Consider the following 17,346-nt stretch of genomic DNA (forward strand, 5'->3'; position numbering starts at 1 on the left):
AGTAAGTTCCCCCTCAGAAGCCTAAATGTGTTTAGGCATTGAATTAAAAGCTTCACACTTGGGATAGTATGGCAATTCTTCTTTTGTTCTCTGTTTATTTTTTTTGGTTTTTGGTTTGGTTTGGTTTGGTTTTTGTTTGTTTGTGTAGGGGGTGGGTTTGGGGTGTTTTGGTTTGGTTTGTTTGGTTTGTTTGGTTTGGTTTGGTTTGGTTGGTTTTGAAATAGCTAGCTGTCCTGGAACCCCTCTATAGACCAGGCTGGCCTTGAACTCACAAAGATTCACTTGCCTCTGCCTCCCAAGTGCTGGGATTAAAGGTGTGTGCTACCATGTCCAGTTTGGCTATCACAATTCTTTTATGATATCTTTTTCAACCTTTTTTCCCCTAGTCTACCAATCCAGAAATGGTAATCATACAATATAGGACATCTACCTTTTCGTACACTGAGCTGCTCTGCACGCTTCATTGAAAAAGAAAGAAATCAAGGCTTCGTGTTTAGCATGACACCTACCGCCCTCAACCACACTCCATGTGAAATCTAAGAAGCCTTTTTAGTACTGGTTCAAGAGATTTTTTTTCTAGTGCCAGGGTTTTAGGGATGTTGTGTAAAGGGCTGCACCGTAGAGCCACCTCCCCAACACAATCACTTGTTTTTAATGTAAGTAGAGGTTAGATTTTATATCTTCTTGATATAATATAGAAAAACATTTTGAGACCAGGTTTCACTCTGTAGCACTACCTGCCCTAGAACTTCATTTTTAGATCAGGTTAGTTTCAGACTCACAGAGATCCCTCCAACTCTGCCCCCCGTCCCCCCAAGTGCTAGGATTAAATGTATGTCCCCACACCTAACTGTTTTTTAAAACTTTTTTAAAACTATATTTTATTTTTGATTGTGTGTGTGTGTGTGAAAGAGAGAGAGTCTAAGCCTGTCTCTGCTTGTGTGCCTGTGCACATGAGTGCCGGTGCTATGGAGCCCACTTAGAGCTAGAGCTGCAGAAGGTTGTGGGTACTGGGAATTGAACTCAGGTCCTCTGCAAGAGCAGGTAGCACTCTTAGCCCCAGGACCTCCAGCCCTAATTCTCCTAATATCATAGACTTTATTGGCTTTCACATTCTAATATTAAACCAACCTTGTACTCTTGGATTAACATTGCCTGAGTACACTCAACTCTTAGCACACTGCCCCAGTTTGTCAGAAGTTTGTATAGATTATTTCAGCATCCATGAGAGATTGGCAGGTGCTTTCAGTTTTTAATAATGCATGCCATTTTGGTATCAATAGTGTACTATCTACATAAAGTGAGTTAGAAAGTATATATGTCCCTTTGAATTCTAGAGGAATGACCATTACACAAAATTATTTGTTTCAAATATAGTTTTAGCAATAGTTTATCTACAGGCTACTGAACTTAGCTCTTCTCCTACAAATTTTTTTAAACTTAAATGTGTGTGCACATGTAAGTGTGTGTGTATTTATGTGTGTACATATGTGAATGTGTGTATGGGTATATGTATATGTGGGAGTGTGTACATATGCATGTGTGTGGGTTTGTGTATGTATATGTGTGCATGTGTGTATGTGATGTGTATGCATGTGTAGAAGTGTGTACGTGCATGAGTGTGTAAATATGTATATGTATGAATGTGTGTGCATGTGTGAGTGTATATGCATGTGTGTGTGAGGGGAGTGTGCACAGGCGTGTGTATGTGTGTGTGCGTGAGTATGACTGCAGGTGCTCAGAATAAGAGAAATCAGACCCTCTAGAGTTAGAATTCCAGGCAGTGTGACCTGATGTGAGTGCTGGGCTTTGAACTCAAGTCCACCACAAGAGTAGTGTGTGCTCCTAACAGCTGAGCAACCTGCCCAGCCCTTTCTCCTATAACATTTTTTAAACTCGTGTTTATCAATATAAGGGGCTATTCTGATTCCCTGTTTTTCCTTGTATCCATTCTGATAACTTCTAAGGAATTGACTGGCTTAAAGAAACTCTTCAAAATTTGCCTGCATAAATTGTATCATACTCCCTCACACAATTTGTCAACCGGGACCCTTATTTGGTCCTCTCACCAACAAGCCATGTCATGGAAAGCAATCCCAAACTCCCATGTGCTTGTGCCTCAGAGGGACTTCAAGCCACCCTCTTCAGGCTAAACTTTTCTTTCATGACATTATTTTTTTTATTTTATTTTATATGGAACATGCTACGAGGTGTGTGTGTGTGTGTGTGTGTGTGTGTGTGTGTGTGTGTGTGTGTGTGTGTGTGTGTGTGTGTGTGTAAGTCAGAGGACAGATTGTGGGAACCCCCTCTTGCCTTCCACTAGATGGGCTGGGGAAACTGGACTCAGAGAACTTGGTGGCAAGGTCCTTAACCTGCTGAACTCTCACTAGCTCTCAGGGCTGAATGCTTCTCACAAAGGAAAGTAATATCAGCTTACAGATCTCTCCATGGCCCCATCAGGGAGAGAGAGAGATGCCTAAATCTCTAGACAATTTGGGGGATGTTGTAGAATATTGTGGAGCAAGGTTACTTCCTGATAGGAGCTGTCATTTGTAGAATGAACTACATAACCTTTAAAATTTCTAAGAGTTATAATCTGTGAATAATGTTCTGGCTGACACAAAGCAAAACAAGATTAGCTGTGTAGAGAGAGCCAGAGCTCAGAAGTATGTATCATGGGGGCCTTGCTGTTGGTCCTCTGCATAGGCACTGCCATGAAACATGGATGCTGGCCCTGCCATGCTGGAATGCTCAGAGGACTCCATGAGAAAGGGAAAGGGGTGCCCAGACACCAACCCTTGGGTGACCTGAAACCCAAGCTGAGGAAGACTGAGTATGATTAGGAGGTAAAACTTCCCCTCTTGGACTGGCGAGATGGCTCAGCAGGTAAGAGCACTGACTGCTCTTCCGAAGGTCCTGAATTTGGATCCCAGCAACCACATGGGAGCCTCACAACCACCCGTAATGAGATCTGACACCCTCTTCTGGTGTGTCTGAAGACAGCTACAGTGTATTACACTGAAGAGAGTGAGGGCCAGAGTGGGGCCAGAGCGAGCAGAGCCGGAGCGAGTGGGCCGGAGTGAGCAGGGCCGTCCTAAGTTCAATTCCCAGCAGCTACATGATGGCTCACAGCCATCTGTACAGCTACAGTGTACTCATACACATAAAATAAGTAAATAAATAAATCTTTAAAAAAAAACAAAATAAAAACTTCCCCTCTGACAGGCAGTGATGGTGCATGCCTTTAATCCCAGCACTTGGGAGGCAAAGGCAGGCAGATTCCTGAGTTAGAGGCCAGCCTGATCTACAGAGTGAGTTCCAGGACAGCCAAGGCTACACAGAGAAACCCTGTCTTGAAAAACAAAACAAAACAAACAAACAAACAAACAAAAACAAACAAACAAAACCTTCCCCTCATCACATGCAGAGACACTGAAATTGCTCTGAAGAGAGAGCATGCTCTCAGTACACATGGGAGCCCAGCACAGTCCAAAGCAGCCCAGATATAGATAACGACTAAGGCTACCTGGCCTCACCAGGTCAAAAGGGACCTCATCAGGACCCAGGGAGCATTAGGAAGGCTCTGGGAAGGAAAAAAGCATGACAAAGATGAAACTCCCGAACCCGGGAGCATCTCTCCAGACGTACAGGAAGGGAAGGAAGGACCTTCCTGGGACAACCTTGAGGGACCCTGCCCTGCTTGATGCTGGGCTAACCATGGAGATAGAAAAAGGAGACACTTGAAGAGGAAATGTGTAACAGAGGCATGCAGAGTCGGCCCTGAGCATGAGCCAGTCACTGAACCTCCACAGGGTCAACCTAGTGCCTCAACACCTACCTGTGACATCCAGACGGAAGGAGACCTTCTGTCCCCCGGTCTCGCAGCTGTACTCCCCAGAGTCTGCCTTGCCTGCCTGCTGCACCACCAGCCTCCTGGAGCAGCCCGAGGCTTCCATGCACACCTTTGAGCTGGAGCTCAGCTTCTTCCCGTCCTTGAACCATGTCACCTCGGTCTGGGCCTGGGCCACCTCGCAGCTCAGTGTGGCACTGGCCCCTGCCTCTGCCTTCACCTCGCTGTGTGCCTGCTGCTCCTTGGCAAACATCACCTTGGGCTCTGGGGATGGACAGATGCACAAAGTCAGATATATCATTGATCAGGAAGACCACACCAGTGAGAGTACTGGACGGTGCCATGGAAGGGTGGGGCATTGTCTAGGTTTTTCACTGGCTGATCGTTGGAGAAGCCACAGTCCCTCTCAGCACAAAACCACAACAGATCTGTGAGGTTTCAAGAACACTACCATTTCCAGTCAGCCCTCTGCCCTGTGCTGATGGATCAGATGTAAGCTCTCAGCTACTGCTCCAGCAACGTCTGTCTGCTGCGGTGCTCCCTCCATGGTGACCACAGACTGATCTTCTGGGATTGTGAAATGCTTTCTTTTACTAGTGGCCTTGGTCATGGTGTCTCTTCACAGCAATAGAACAGTAAGACACTCTCCTTGTGAATGATTACCCGCTAACCATCCCAGCATTGAGAATCTGTTGGCTTATTGTATTAAACTGGATTAGATTCAGTCTAGAGTGGGTTTTTTTCCAACTCTAATTTATCTTGAAGTTATCAGACCATAAGTTATTTTTGCGACAAGTACCCAAGTCCCCTAATATGGTTGGACAAGAGAGACAAAGACACCAGCTGACAGTAAACAGGCTGTCTCTACCTCGCTTCCCTTTTCTCTAGGCCACTGCCTCTTCTCTGGCTGTAAACATAATCTGCCCATGTTCTGGGGCAGAGACATCCCTGGACTAAATTCTAGAATCACAAATAAATCTAATATTCACAAAACTACATTGGCTGTGATCCTGTCCTTTTTGTAAAAAAATGTGTTTTGCCTGCATGTATGTCCGGCACCACATGCATGCAGTGCGCACAGAGGCCAGAAGAGGGCACCATATACCACTCCCAGACTGGAGTTACAGATACTTGTGAGCTGCCATGTGGGTGCTAGGAATTGAACGTGGGTCCTTGGAACAGGAGCCGGTGCTCCCAGCCATCTCTCCAGCCCTTGCTATTCTGCCTTACTAAAGACATACAATACCTCTGTGGGGGTCTTGTGCCTAGTGGCAACTGTTCACCACCAGCTCTCCTCCCAGTTGTGCTGGCTGTAGCTAGCCTGGGAAATGTCACTGCTAGTGCTCAGTGAACAATGGCCTTTGTATGCAGGATTCTTTCCCCATTCGTGTATCTTTTGAAGAAATCTTATCTGTGAATCTGTTGGGGTGGTTTTTTTTCCCCTGACCTCTGTGCCTTTTGTTGGGTGTCCTTCCTAGTTAGGCTGAAGGATGCGGTGACAGTGACAGCTGGCCTCTTTATGCTGTTCCTGATCTGGGAGCGAAGTAATCCTGTCCTCAATTTGCATACAGTGATGCTTGCCAAGCCAAGAAAGAATTTATTTAATGACATTTGTTACAAATTATTTGACATAGCTGGTGATAAATTTTGTCAAATGCTTCTTTTAATTTACATTGCTAATTTTTATCCTTTGTTTGTTTGTTTGTTTGTTTAGATAATGCCACAGTTTTCAGTCAGTTGGATAAGGTCGGGCTGAAAGCTCACTTTCTAGTATTCAGGACTGCTGGTCCCGGGCCGGGAATTTCCTCACAGGGGATGATCTTGTGGATATGCTTGTCAGTAAACTATCCTTGATACCTGCAATAGATTGACTGAAAATATGAGTTCTTACTTGCTGGCCGGTTTTAGTATGCTATGCTACCTACATACACAGACTAAAGGTTTGCCTCCTTTTCTGTCTCTAAGGGGATTTCTGGAAACAGAGTAAGTAACCCTCGGAATGCTTGAAAGCCACTGAAGCCATCACCTAAGAGCCCTGTGATCTGGGCTCTTAGGCTCTTAGGCTGTCACTAACCCACCTGACACTTTGAGTGATTTGTGAGTGCCTGGCCCAATTTTTAAATACAGAAATGATTAAACTATCATTTATGTATATACCATCCCTTGCTTAAATTCTTAAGGGATACTCTTTTTTTTTTTTTATGTATGTGAGTAGCTGACTTCACACACACCAGAAGAGGGCATCGGATCCCATTACAGATGGTTGTGAGCCACCATGTGGATGCTAGGAATCGAACTCAGGACTTCTGAACGAGCAGTCAGTGCTCTTAACCTCTGAGCCATCTCTCCAACCCACTCATAATTTTTACATTTTCTTATTGTACATGTCTGTGTGCATGCATGTCCACTCCACAGTGTGTATGTGGACGTCAGAGGACAACGTACAGTCCTTCCCAACATATAGCTTCCATAGATGGAACTTAGTATGTCAGGTTTAGCAGCAAGTGGCTTTACCTAGTGAGCCATCTCCTCTGACATAAGAGAAAAGGCAGTTATTTTGTTCACAAAACTAGTCACAGTTCCTGCTCTGTTCCTTGGGTAGAACAACTGTCCTCAAATTGTGGTAGTTACCTGTGTGGCTGCCTACTTTATGGGTTCACTCTTGGCTCCTCCCCAGTAGCTGTCAGTGGCCTTTTAAATCTTAACTTTCAGCTCCCCAAAGTAAGACATCCCCTTGAATTTTTATCAGACATGAATATACTTGGGTCTCCCGTGGATTTCTATACCCTTTGATCCTCTTACTACCTTCTGAAAATATGTGACAACTCTTCCTCGTGGGTGCCTTCAACATCCTTTTTAGATCTGGAATTGGAAATAGGCTCTTTGTGTTGTTATAAGTCTTTAAAAGTTCACCTTCCACCAGTGCCGTCAGTACAATAAGCAGTTAAACATGTTTTCTACATGTTGATTTCGGGATTTTTATTAATGCTTTAACTGAAAATCAGAGCTGTATATTGCCTTAATACGCTGTTAGAATTCAGCTGCTGCTCAGGCTGTCTGTCTCTGAGGGCAGAGCAGGAGCCTTTGCCCTCAGAAATACTGGCGGGATCCCACTGGGACACTGTCCATAGCCTCTAGCTAAAAGACTCCGCGTGCAGGCTTTTCCTGCCTGGGGAAGTGAGTTTATATCAGAGGCTGTTGATGGCCATGCCCTCTGCCCCCCAGTCCCCTTCCTGATTCTGACTGCAGACGCCAGCTCTAAAGCCCCCCACCCTCAGATTGCTGTAAGTAGAGACTCCCATCTGCCATGTGGACCCTGATTCCTCCTCGGAGCCTCCCACCCTCAGATTGCTGCAAGTAGAGACTCCCCATCTGCCATGTGGACCCTGATTCCTCCTCGGAGCACCCGCCATGCCACCTCTGGTGGTACAGCCTGAACTCTCTTCAGAGCACCCACCATGCTGTTTTCTGTCTGTCCCTCTGTCCATAGTGTTAAATAAATCCTAATGCCTGAAAGAACAACTTCTGTCTCAGTGTCCTCTATTGTATCTGACACCTTCCGGACACGTTTATGGAGCACAATGTGACATCTTGATATACGTTACAGCAAGGGACAGTTAAGTCAAGCTGGATAAAATGTCCATCGCATTCTGGTTTGCTTTCTGTTCCTGTGATTAACACCATGACCAAAAGCAACCTGGGGAGAAAAAGGGTTATTCCGCTCATACATACGTATAGGTCACGGCTTACCTCTGGAGAGAATCAGGATAGGAGCTCACACAGGAAGTGGAGCAGAAACCATGGAGGAATGTTGCATACAGACTCACTCTCTCTCTTTTTTACCGAGCCCAGGACACGAGCCTAGGTCAGCTACGCACAGTGGGCGGGTCCTCCCACCTTAATCACCCATCAAAACAACTCCTCAGACAAAGCCACAGGCCAGTCTGTTCTGGGCCATCCCTCTTCCCAAGAGACTCTTGGTTCTATCAAATTGACAATAAAAAGTAACCAACATATATTTCCCACACGCACATCATTTTTTGTGTAAGCATCTGAGATGCGCTCTTTCAGCTATTTTCAAGCACGTGGTACATTATTATTACTACAGACATGGGACTCATTTTTTTTCTGTGCTGTTCTGTGTTGGGGTGTGGTGTTCTTCCCAAGGCTCATGTGATGGAAGTTTGATGCTTGGTGTGCAGATACTGAGATCCAAGGGCCTCAAAAAGGTAAGGCTGGCTCACTGGGTCCTGGGGACCAAACTCTTGCCATCAGACTTGGTGGTGAGAACCTCTGCCCTCCAGTTCATCTCACTGGTTCCTCTGATTTTTTTCATGTTTTAATCAACATGTAATAAATTATAGGTCACAATGTAATGTGTCAATAACATGCCTACATTATAATCAAAACATGATAGTTAATGTATCTACTGCACCAACTATTTAATATGTCTTGTGATGAGAATATCTTAAATCCTCTTAGCTGTTTGGAAATGCATCGCACATTATTGTCAACCAGAATCTTCTTACTGTGCAATAAAGCACAAGAACTAATAATTACCTTCTAAAATATTTGGTATGATTTATCCATAGCCTCTGTACTTTGGTTATTTTGTCTTTAGATTTATTTATTTTGTATGTATGCCTGATCACCAGAAGAGGGCGCCAGATCTCGCTCCAGATGGTTGTGAGCCACCCTGTGGTTGTTGGGAAATGAACTCAGGACCTCGGGAAGAACAGCCAGAGCTCTTAACCTCTGAGCTGTCTCTCCAGCCCTGATAAATTCGTTTTTTATAATTATGCTTCAAAAAAGACACTATGACCTTTCACAAATTCTACTTCTTTTTGTATCCTTTTTATACAACTTCTAGAAAATAGCTGAATAGTTTTATTTTTTTAACTTTTCATATTTTCTGAAAATAAAACTTAGTAAAGATACAAAGCGGGGTTTTTTTTTTTCCTGTTTTTGTCTTATTTTACTTTGTTTTGTGGGTATGTTTATTCAGAAATGATTTCCTATTGCTGTTAAACTGGAAATGTTATCTGGTAACACCCGGGGGTCACAGGAAGAGAAGGCTCCTTAGTGAAAGAAGACAAACGCACATCGCAGATATCTAATGAGTGGAGGAGGTGCAGACAGATGGACTCCTAAGGACACTGGACAGAGGACCCCACGACAGGAACTCACCTTGTTTCCCAAGGGTAGGGAAAACCCATAAGCTCCTCCTTCCTCTCTTTCATATGATGCTCCAAGATCACCATTACTGACCTGTTTTCTAACCAGCCTTTAGAAAATAAGACTCTGCCCACGAAGAGCTCTCTACGGTCCCAGCAGCACACCCACAAGCCCTCTGCTCTCTCCTTACCACACACAGAACACCACAATACGATGTGTGTACACATCAGTACACACAGAGACCTTTACATCTCAGAGATCAGGAAAGAGCAGTCAGGGACTGGTACCTGAAACTCCATAAGCCAGCTTTTGTTGCAAGAAAATCCAATTATGATTAGGGGGTCTAAATTCCCCTAGTTGTATTTAAATTGAATGAAAATGCTTCCTGTGAACAAGAATATTCTTGCTGGATAAGAGCATGCAAGGCTTGCAGACGCTTGGATAGTTACAGAAACCAGAGAGACAGATCTCGCTGACCCCAATCCTAAACACTGGGAGAAGCCAGGGATATCCCTGGGCACCAAACAGCAGCGCGGAGAACACCTGGGATGATTCTGGAAGATAAATGCTACCACATAAGAACAGCTCTCCTGACTTAGTTGCACCAGCGCCTGCTGACACAGCCAAGCCACAGATGTGGAAGCGGAAGGTGAAAGATTTAAGGCTCAGAGAGGACAAGTCCCCTGCTGCAGTGCCAGGGTCCTTCAGATTATTAGGCAGTCTTAGCATCTCATCCAAATGAGCAACGTTAGTGCCCTCAAACAACTGACCTGCGACGTCCAGATGGAAGGAGACCTTCTGTCCCCTGGCCTCGCAGCTGTACTCCCCAGCATCTGCCTTGCCTGCCTGCTGCACCACCAGCCTCCTGGAGCAGCCCGAGGCCTCCACGCGCACCTTCGAGCTGGAGTTCAGCTTCTTCCCATCCTTGAACCATGTCACCTCAGTCTGGGCCTGGGCCACCTCGCAGCTCAGTGTGGCACTGGCGCCTGCCTCTGCCTTCACCTCGCTGCGTGCCTGCTGCTCCTTGGCAAACATCACCTTGGGCTCTGGGGACAGACAAGGACACAGAGTCAGGAAGGCCACACAGAGAAAGGGTCTGGATGGGAAGATACCTCCCTGGCTCTGCACTGCCTGTGCCCAGGAGAAGCCCCAACTGGTTTTTGGGACAAAATCAGTTCATCCACATATCCTGCCACAAATTCAGGGGCAGCTCCAGCATGTTAGCTCCACTGCAGGCAATGATACCATTACAGCTAACAAACTTATGACCTGCTCAGGAATCTGCCTAACCCTGAAACCGTAAGAAAACCTGTAACCCTCGCTACAGCCCTATTTTTACCCTCACTTTGGCACCTAACCACCTGCACTTGGCTCTTCAGTGGCAAAGAGGACCTCCAACATGATTTCATTGTCCTGTGTTCCTCACAAGTCACTGGGGTTGGGGGAGAGATAGAGGGCAGATCTGCTTGTACACTATCTTTTCTAAGCTTGGCCACTAATTATTTAGATCTCAGTGTTGCTTTTGGTTTGTCTCATCTTAGATTCTGAAGCATCTAGGCATCCAGCATAGCAAGTGCTGCCACGTGGATCCTTGACCGTGGTTTGACTCAATATTTTCCCTCTTGGGCAGAAGTGTTCCTTGCTACATTTGAACCAAGAGTGGTCACCTGCCGGCCTTCCCGACTGTGTGGCACTTAGTTTATCTTTTTCACAGTCACTTCAGAATGATTAATAATTTTCACAAAGCACCTTGGCATCCCTTGTAGGACTCGGGACTGCTAAGGGGATGCTTTTGACATGGGTGTAAATCTAAAACTGCCACCTCCTGTGCAGACGTGGGCGTGCTCCCTCTGCACCACCAGTGGTCTAGAAGTCATTCTCAAGTCTCGTACTAAGTAGTGATTTTGGCATAAGAAGGCAGCACAAAGCAACTCCTCAGTTACTGAGTTCAAAGACACCAAAATGGCTGACATGCTAGACAAGTAATTTAATCTCCCCATAAAGATGGTCAGTGAGTTCAAGGAGGAAACAAACACATGGATAAGGCAAGGAAATCAGTTCAGGATATGAGTAAATCTGTAACACAGAAGAGATGGCTGGCAACAAACACGATGAGAAACCGAATGATGAGAAACTGAACAAGGGTATTGAGATCTTGAAATGTGTGTTGGGGGGGGGGAGGGAGGGAGGGAGGGAGGAAGGGAGAGGGAGAGGGAGCGGAGGGGGAGGGAGAGAGAGAGAAGAGAGAAGTGAGAGAGAGAAATGAAAAATTAAATTAATAAAATCTAAAATGCACTGGGAAGCACCACGAACTGGCTAATCAAGCACACGAAAGTGGGTGAAGGACACCAGGAAAGGCTACAGCCAGACACAGTAAAGAAAAGAAAAATGAGCATGCCCACAACATCCAGGAACTCTGGGATGTGGTCAAGAGATCAAGCCTGTGAATCTATGGGGTAGAAAAAGATGAGATACAAACTAAAGGTGTAGAAAATGAATTCAATGAAATTATAGTAAAAACAAAATCCCCAACTACAAAGACATGGGTATCAGAACAAATGGGGTGTGGACAGCCCCCAGATAAATGTGACCAGGGCGTCTTCCCTATGATGCATGATAAGGAACATGCTAAAACAAAACAAAGAAACCATGTTAAAGGGCATAAGAGGAGCAGGGAGATGGCTCAGTAAATAAAGCCACCAAGCTAGGCAGCCTGAGTTCAAGCCCCAGAGCCTGCTTGAAGGAGAAAACTGACTCCTGTGAGATAACTCTGACCTCGACATGTATGCACCACGCACTCACACACACAACTTAAAAATGTAGTAAGTTTTGAAAAGGCAAACCCATTAGAATAACGTCAGACATCTCAGTAGAAGCCTCCAACCCTAGGAAAACAAGGGGTGGTGTGCCCTGGAGGGATGGAATTCCCAGCTAAAAGGACTGTTCCAACAAAGTTATCTCTTAAAACCAACAGAAATAAAGGCAGTTCAAGAGAAACAAGCTACAGTAACTCATGACATCAAAGACAACACTTACTTAAGACTCTACTAGGAATCCTAAATTCTGAGGAGAAACAAAGTTTCAATCACAGTAGCACACAGATTAACACATTTCATGAGAGGAGTAGATGAACAAAGGGGACTTGGAAAAGATTCAGTTGTGACCAATCCAGTAAATGAGTAAAACAGGGAAGGAGAAAAAAGAAGAGTTAGGCTCAGAGGTTCAGAGCAACGGCTGCTCTTGCAGAAGACCGGGGTTCAATTTCCAGCACCCGTGTGGCAGCTCACAAACCATCTGTCACTCTGGTTCCAGTGGATCCGACGGCCTCTTCCAGCCTCTGTGAGCACTGCACACGGGCAATGTACATACATGCACACAAACACTTGTAGACATAAAATCAAAATAAATCTTAAAAAAAAAAAAAAGAATAGTAATCCAACTGGAACAACCAACGAAGAAAACAATCACTAGAATTTAAAGAATGAGAAACAATCATCCTAAGCGTAAATGATCTCCACTAGGGAGTAACAGAGTAGCCTATTGGATTAAAAACTAAGATCCAGGGACTAGAAAGATGGTTCAGCGGCTAAGAGCACCTGATGCTCTCACAGAGGACCCAGGTTCAGTTCCCAACACATAAGTGGTGGCTCACAACCATCTGTAACTCCAGTAATGGAGAATCTGACACCTTCCTACCTCCAAAGGCACAAACCTGGTACCCAGACAGATGCTCAAGCAAAATGTTCATGCATGTAAAATAAAATAAACAAATCTAAAACTATTTTTAAATGTTTTTAATTGTTTTAATACTGAACTCTTTGTAGCTTAAAACACACACACACACACACACACACACACGTTAGTGATAAATTCAGACTTGAGAGGGAATGGATCAAAACTATGGAAGCCTGAAGCAAACCGGGGTAGCTAGATTCAGATCTCATTAAACAAAGTTCAAGGCAAACTTAGTCAGAGAATACAAATTTCACTATGCATTAATGAGGGAAGCAATTCATTACATCAAAAAGATGTAATTACAATTATGAATACAAACTTAGATTGTCCCAAAGGACTGACCTGCCACATCCAGGCGGAAGGAGACCTTCTGTCCCCCGGCCTCACAGCTGTACTCCCCAGCATCTGCCTTGCCCGCCTGCTGCACCACCAGCCTCCTGGAGCAGCCTGAGGCCTCCACGCGCACCTTTGAGCTGGAGCTCAGCTTCTTCCCATCCTTGAACCATGTCACCTCGGTCTGGGCCTGGGCCACCTCGCAGCTCAGTGTGGCACTGGCCCCTGCCTCTGCCTTCACCTCGCTGCGTGCCTGCTGCTCCTTGGCAAACATCAGCTTGGGCTCTGGGGACAGACAAGGACACACATAGAGGGTCAGAGACACTGACTAGGCCTGGAAGACCACCTTGGGAAAGACTGGATGGGGTGGGGCATCTGGAAGGCAGAACACCACCCAGGCTTTATACAGTGTGTCCAGGGAAAGGCCCTGGAAACTCTTAACACAAAACCTCAGTTTATCCACATATCCTGTCACCCCTGCTGGGACCACTCAAGGGGAGAAGTGGTTATTACAGTCCTCCACAGAGAGACTGCAGGACATGACACAAGTACCGGCCCCACAGTGACAATGGATAGTCTCCTCAGGACTTGGTAGGACATGCCTCACAGAGCTGAGAATCCTGACTTTCCATACCTTTTCCTACTCTGAGTAATTGTCAGCCATGGCACCTGCTAAAGGGAGCTCCTGGGCTATCTGTGACCCTCTGCTGTCGGTCTCACTGATGTCCCCAGCCATAGTGTCTGTGTTCCTCTGTATAGCCAGTATGCAAGGAGATCCTACTCTCGGTGGTACTCTTTCTTCTTCATATTTATTTCAGGAATCTGTTTACATATTACAGCACTTATCCTCCCTCAGTGTAGGTATAACCGGTGGGTCTGAACCCAGTTATGGATGGCTAGATGTGACTTGTACCCCCAAAAGTTTACATATCGCAAGCTGGAGCCTCACGTGCTAGTGTTGAGGTGAAAAGTGTTTTACAAGGCAGAAAATTAGTGGGCATTCGGGACCATGCAGACCCCACTCTCTTATCTGGATAAGCTGGACGAGTCCTGCAGGACCAGAGTCTCTCTCACAAGGGCTAAGTGTCCTCCACGCCTGTGTGTTTGACCCTTTCTGTTCCTAACAAGGCTCCGGTCTACTTCTCTGCCATGCTGTGGAGCTGGTTACTCAACAGGACACCAGAACCTTCTATCTGAACCTTCCAGGCAGCAGAATCATTAGTCCCTGAGTTATAAGCTACACGGCCTCTGTTACTTTGCAATAGCTGCACATAGCAACTACATCCTCTAATGGATCTCATGTCCTATGTAATGTGACCAAGTGTATCATTCTCCCTCTAATGTGGCCCATGCTCTGGTTTCCTGAAAACTCTCTCCTTATACTGAGGACTTTAAGCAACACCCGACATAAACCGCGTGACTATGGTTTAGATGGGACCCTGATGTCTCTAATTCACCTGGAATTGACCTCTGTGGTGCGAGCGAGCAGACACTTTCTTTCCATCTGTTTTAACATCCCAAAAGCTCTCATGAAAAGCCTTTTCTCCTGTTCTCACTAGGTCTAAAACCTAGGGGCAAAGAGAGGATTGGGTTTATCCACGAGTGTGTTTCACAGCTCAGTGCTCTTTTCTTTTCTATTTCTATCTCTACAGTGAAGACCCATGATCTAGTCACTATGTTGTGTAGCAAAGCTTCCCAAGACTAGAGAAAAATGCTCACACTTTCTTTTAAGGGCCTGGGATGCTAGGCTGGCAAGATGGCTCAGCAAGTCAAGCACACAGGCAATAGTAATAACATAATTAAAATATTTTAATGTGTAACTTTCCCCTATAGAGCTCTTGACCAGATCATAAAATGCAGGTGATCTGGATAAGTCTGGAGAAACATCTGGACCACCACAGGCCACGGGCCAGATGTGATGCATACAGAGTTTTGAGCACCACACGGCATCGGGAGCCCTGGACAGGTATTCTGAAATGGATGGCTAAGCTTAGCACTGTGCTAAGCACAGTGAAGAAACAGAAATTGTTAAGGCCCTCAGTCAAGTAGCTCTGAGAGACATGCCTCTCTGGCTGGCAACCAGGAATTCTGACATAACTGGTCATATGTGTGTGGGGTGTGTGTGTGTGTGTGTGAGAGAGAGAGAGAGAGAGACAGAGAGAGACAGAGACAGAGACAGAGACAGACAGAGACAGAGATACAGAGAGACAGAGACAGAGACACAGAGACAGAGACACACAGAGAGAGACAGAGACAGAGAGACAGAAACAGAGAGAGAGACAGAGACAGAGAGACAGAGACACAGACAGAGAGACAGAAACAGAGACAGAGAGAGACAGAGAGACAGAGGCAGAGAGAGAGAGACAGAGACACACAGAGAGAGACAGAGACAGAGAGACAGAAACAGAGAGACAGAGAGAGACAGAGAGACAGAGACAGAGAGACAGAGACAGAGAGAGAGAGAAACTTGATAAACAAAATCCTGAAAATAGCTAATGCACTGTGCCTCAAGTCCACCTCCATGTGACCTGTGTGTCCCAAGGAGCTCTGTCTGAACAGTTGTATTTAACCAGCATTCCCTCCCAGCTACAAGCCTGCACAGTCCACTTAGGACAACCTGTGTCAAGAGCAAACTTCTGTGTGTTGGGTTTAAATCGAAGGGAATACACCAGCACGTACTTTGGCTAATATTTAAACTCAGTTTCAGATTCAGTAAATCCAAGGGCCCCAAATCACAGACACAGCAACAGGAAACGTGCTCCTCTGCTGGTGCCTGCACCAGGGACTCTCAAGTGCCTCTCAGCTTACTGCTCTCTCTGTGTCCTCGGTAAACTGGCTAATTCTGTCAAGGACCTTGTTGCATCTCAGGAGAGCCCCCCCACAAACACACCAGGGATCTGAGGAAGATTGTTCAGGCTCCAGTGCCCATAGCAAGAAGGGCATTTCCTAATGCAGTTATGGAAACAGCACTAAGCTGCAGAAGAACCTGTCCTTCCTGCTAGATCCCCTGAGCTCAGCCATGAGTGGGAGGAGGAGAAGCAAGAGGAGCTAAGGGGTGAAGTGGGAAGAGAGGAGAGCAAGGGCTGGGAAGGTGCTTGTCAATAAAGAGTGCATAACACTCTTGCAGAGGGCCCGAGTTTGGTTCTCAGCATGAAAATTGGGCTACTACTCCTAGCCGCCTGTAACTCCAGCTCCAGGAGATCCAGTGCCCTATCCTGTACTCATTGAGTACCTGTGCTCATGTGCACACACCCACACACACATACACATGGTTAAAAGGTAATAATAAAGTCAGTCTCTAAAGGGAATAGGACCAGGATCGGTCTAAGCCGTAGCCAGCCTCCAACATGTTCACACAAGGCTAACTTAGTTGTGTAACACCCACCTGCGACGTCCAGATGGAAGGAGACCTTCTGTCCCCCGGCCTCACAGCTGTACTCCCCAGCATCTGCCTTGCCCGCCTGCTGCACCACCAGCCTCCTGGAGCAGCCCGAGGCCTCCACGTGCACCTTCGAGCTGGAGCTCAGCTTCTTCCCATCCTTGAACCATGTCACCTCAGTCTGGGCCTGGGCCACCTCACAGCTCAGTGTGGCACTGGCGCCTGCCTCTGCCTTCACCTCGCTGCGTGCCTGCTGCTTCTTGGCAAACACCAGCTTGGGCTCTGGGGACAAACAGTGATACACAGGTTTAGAGACATTGTCTAGGTCAGGAAGGCCACAGGGAATAGAGCTGCCTTGGGCAATGGAGGACAGTACTCTCTCAACTTTAGTGGAAGGCTATGACCCTAAGGCTTCCTGCCTCTGCTCAGTTGACTCTGCCAATATTGTGCTATAGATTTTACCTGCGACACTCACAACAGTCTGCTCTTTGGTTCCTGCAATCATCCCATGCTCCTTGTCGGATCTCCATGTCAATGCTATGCCGACTGCATGAAATGACCTACAGGCTCATTCCCTTTGTGTAGTGTCTACAAAAGTCTCAATGAGCATAAAATAACTGTTCTCGGTACTATTTGATATGTTTTTCTCCATGAAATTATTTGAAAATTTGGTTGCTATTCCACTTTTTCAAAATGGATAAGACTTACTGAATTATTATTTTCACACAGTTTACTAGTAACCAGCCTGATTTGTCACCATAAAATGTCTTGTCATTTAAAAAAAAAAAAAAAAAAAAGTTTTTCGAGACAGGGTTTCTCTGTATAGCCCTGGCTGTCCTGGAACTCACTCTGTAGACCAGGTTGGCCTCGAATT

General features: G+C 45.9%; 1 protein-coding gene across 19 annotated transcripts in view; it reads right to left on the reverse strand.

The window, feature by feature from the left end:
- The window catches only part of Obscn (obscurin, cytoskeletal calmodulin and titin-interacting RhoGEF), a 147,538-nt gene that overhangs the window by 98,497 nt on the left and 31,695 nt on the right, over positions 1-17,346 (reverse strand). For all 19 annotated transcript variants that reach the window (XM_031354168.1, XM_031354166.1, XM_031354173.1 and 16 more), the window contains 4 exons: positions 16,479-16,754; positions 13,103-13,378; positions 9,796-10,071; positions 3,839-4,114 (listed from right to left, as the gene is read on the reverse strand). In XM_031354168.1, coding sequence (XP_031210028.1) covers positions 3,839-4,114; positions 9,796-10,071; positions 13,103-13,378; positions 16,479-16,754 — 1,104 coding nt within the window. The remainder of the gene's footprint in view (positions 1-3,838; positions 4,115-9,795; positions 10,072-13,102; positions 13,379-16,478; positions 16,755-17,346) is intronic.

The sequence above is a fragment of the Mastomys coucha genome, unplaced genomic scaffold (assembly GCF_008632895.1).
Source record: "Mastomys coucha isolate ucsf_1 unplaced genomic scaffold, UCSF_Mcou_1 pScaffold5, whole genome shotgun sequence".
Lineage (NCBI taxonomy): Eukaryota > Metazoa > Chordata > Mammalia > Rodentia > Muridae > Mastomys > Mastomys coucha.